General features: G+C 46.5%; 1 protein-coding gene across 1 annotated transcript; it reads right to left on the reverse strand.

Moving 5' to 3' along the window:
* Nucleotides 1-1910: 1910 nt before the first annotated feature.
* On the reverse strand, nucleotides 1911-2249 carry LOC102241953 (T-cell leukemia/lymphoma protein 1A-like). Its single transcript, XM_005865990.1, has one exon. The coding sequence runs from the start codon at nucleotides 2247-2249 to the stop codon at nucleotides 1911-1913; it is 339 nt and encodes a 112-aa protein (XP_005866052.1).
* Nucleotides 2250-3360: the final 1111 nt, after the last annotated feature.

Here is a 3360-nt window from a genome sequence, read left to right on the forward strand (position 1 = left end):
CCGGGCATGTGCCCTTGACTGGAATCAAACCCGGGACCCTTCAGTCCACAGGCCGACGCTCTATCCACTGAGCCAAACCAGCTCGGGTGCTAGGTTGTCTTTAAATGACTACCCCCCTGGTATGTTAAACCAAAAAAATAATAAACTATTTATAAACAATGTGCATGCCATCTGAATGCAACAATTGCTCATATTTTTTTAAAATGATTTTATTGACTCAGAGAGGAAGGAAAATCGAGAGGGAGAGAAACATCCATGATGAGAGTGAAGCACGGCTGTAGCTTCTTCCTCTGTGTGCATTTGGGTTTTTATTGTGTTTAGCACTAAACAGCCCCAAACAAGGCCAGCGATCATAAAATTCATCTACCATCACACCAGGGAGAGGAGGCTGGAAGGGAAGCCAGAGGGAGCCACAGAAATCAATTTCGGAAATCCATGTTTGCATAAAGGAGAATCACGGATCGGCCGCCACCCACACGCCCCCTACTGGCGATCGAGCCCGAAACCTGGGCCTCTAGTAAAAATATGTTAAACACAGCAACAAAAAGAAAAAGACCATAAGCCTGAAAATATAAGCCCAGCCCTGGTAAACAAGGCTCGAAGACATCACTGGAAATAGTTTTTATTTCAATGACCAGCGTTCTCATTGATTGATCTCCTGAGGTTCGTCCACCGATACTACCCTCTCCAAAAAAACAACGAATGTTTGGGGGAATTCGTGCACAAGTGAGATGCCTAGGTCTGGCCTGAGAGGATCGGCCGAACCTGGCTAATTGACAGCCCCCGAGGGGTCCCAGATTACAAGAAGGCACAGGCCTGGCCAAGGCACCCCTCCTGTGCCCCATTAGGTCTGGGGAGGGACAGGGATGTTGGGACAGCTGGGGAGGAACCATGGGAGGGCTACAGGGTGTGTCCAGCCTGTCTCATTCAGTCCCGATCAGCCAGATCTGAGCAGCAAGCTGACCTCCCAGTCTGAAAGTCTTGTCCCTGGTGGTCAATGCATATCATAGCGAGCAGTTGAGGAATCTTAGTATATCCTTTGCATATTATGCTTTGATTGGTTGAACAGATGACCGGTTGACTGGACACTTAGCATATTAGACTTTTATTATATAGGATTGATTTCATACAGGAAGGGAGAGAGAAACATCAATGATGGGGGAGAATCATACATCGGGTGCCTCCAGCACGCCCCCTACTGGGGATCAAGACCCCAACCAGAGCATATACCCTTGACCAGTATCGAACCTGGGACCTTCCAGAGTCCACAGTCCAACCCTCTATCCACTGAGCCAAAAAAGCTAAGGCTCATTGGTTAATTCTTGTCTGTGCCCTAACCTGGAATCGAACTGTGACCTCTGGGTTCATAGGTCGTCCCTCAACCACTGAGAAACACCAGCTTGGCTCAAAATGCTTTTATTGATTTGCGAGAGAGGGAGAGAGACAGAGAGACAAAGAGACAGAGAGAGAGAGAAAGGAGAAGAGGAAGAAGAAGAAGAAGAAGAAGAAGAAGAAGAAGAAGAAGAAGAAGAAGAAGAAGAAGAAGAAGAAGAAGAAGAAGAAGAAGAAGAAGAAGAAGAAGAAGAAGAAGAAGAAGAAGAAGAAGAAGAAGAAGAAGAAGAAGAAGAAGAAGAAGAAGAAGAAGAAGAAGAAGAAGAAGAAGAAGAAGAAGAAGAAGAAGAAGAAGAAGAAGAAGAAGAAGAAGAAGAAGAAGAAGAAGAAGAAGAAAGAGAGAGAGAGAGAGACAGAGAGAGAGACAGAGAGAGACATCAATGTGCCCTCGCAACCAGGGAGTGGCAGATAGAACCACAGAGCTTAGTAAAAAGGTGAACAGAACTATACACGTCCCACTGGCAGGCCAGCAGGACTGGGGCTCAGGTTGACAAGAGCCAGGAACCCCATCACATGTCCTAAGAGTCGTCCATCAGCTCAAGGATCATTTCCTCCTTGTCATCCTCCTTGACGTGGTGCACGATGCGCCAGAACCAGCCCAAGGAGTCCAGGTACTGGCTGCCAGGGTGGAGCATCCACCACGAAGGCATGGTCCTCGAGGTCATCGGGCTGGTGGTGAGTGCGATATACCCACTGGGTATGTCTGTCTGGCACAACCGTACTTGAAGGTCACCTCCTGTGTCCATGACGAGATGGAGCCACGTGTGCTGGTTCTCGTCCTCGTACACCGAGGGCCCACGGATACTCAGGCAGACGGGGTGCAAGGTGAGGGGCACGTTCAATGGGAGCTCGGCCATGACCCCTCCGTGGTCCAAGGAGCAACAGTCACAGCTTCTCAGTGCCTCTCGCTACTTCGGTCCTGGCATCGATAGACAGGGAATGGGGTCTCCAAACGCATTTGACCTCGGCTTTTATCTTTATGGATTTTAAGGTTGTGTTTGTGGTTGCCTTTTGTTTATTTTGCAAATTTATAAATCTCAACTTTTCTTTCTTTTTAGCTTAAGATCTTGCTCCTTGAACAAACTGTATAAAACGTACTTATTGGAAAACATGACTCTATGAAGGTAACATTGTCGAATAGAATTTTAAAACCATTTTTGAAATGACAGTTAACATAGAACCTTAGGTTCATTTCAGGGGTACACCCCAATGATTAGACATTATATAATGGACTAAGAAATCATGCAATTAATCTCATCCCCATCTGAAACCATACACAGTCATTATAATATTACAAGAGGATCAGTGCACAAAATTTATGCAATCAGGGGGGTACCTCAGCCAAGCCTGCAGCCTCTCCCAGTCCGGGTCCCCTTGAGGGATTTCCAACTGCCAACTTAGGTCAGCTATAGTGCTTCCATAGAGGCTCCCCCCAGCTCCCCCGTGCATGGCAGCTGTGAGCCTGGCTTTGTGGAACTTGAAGGAGGCAGCCTATCCATGATTCCCTCATCATGGATGTTTCTAACTCTCTCCCTCTCTCTTCCTCTCTGAAATCAATGAAAATATATTTGAAAAAAAAAGGCCGATGCTCTATCCACAGAGCCAAACCAGCTCAGGTGCTCGGTAGTCTTTAAATGACTACCCACCTGGTATGTTAAACCAAAAGAAATAATAAACTATTTTCAAACAATGTGCTTAATCTGAAAACACTTGCTTAATATTTTTTAAATTATTTTTTTGACTTAGAGAGGAAGGGAAAGAGAGAGGGAGAGAAACATTCATGATGATGATGAATCACGGATCGGCCGCCTCCTACATGCCCCCTACCGGCGATTGAGTCCGCAACCTTGACATGTGCCCTTCACCAGGAATCGAACAGGACATTCTGGTTGATAGGTTGATGCTCAACCACTGAGCCATGCTGGCCGGGCCGGAAGTGCAATATTTTGAATATGAGAAACGCAACTT

Source organism: Myotis brandtii, unplaced genomic scaffold (assembly GCF_000412655.1).
Source record: "Myotis brandtii unplaced genomic scaffold, ASM41265v1 scaffold2177, whole genome shotgun sequence".
Taxonomy (NCBI): domain Eukaryota; kingdom Metazoa; phylum Chordata; class Mammalia; order Chiroptera; family Vespertilionidae; genus Myotis; species Myotis brandtii.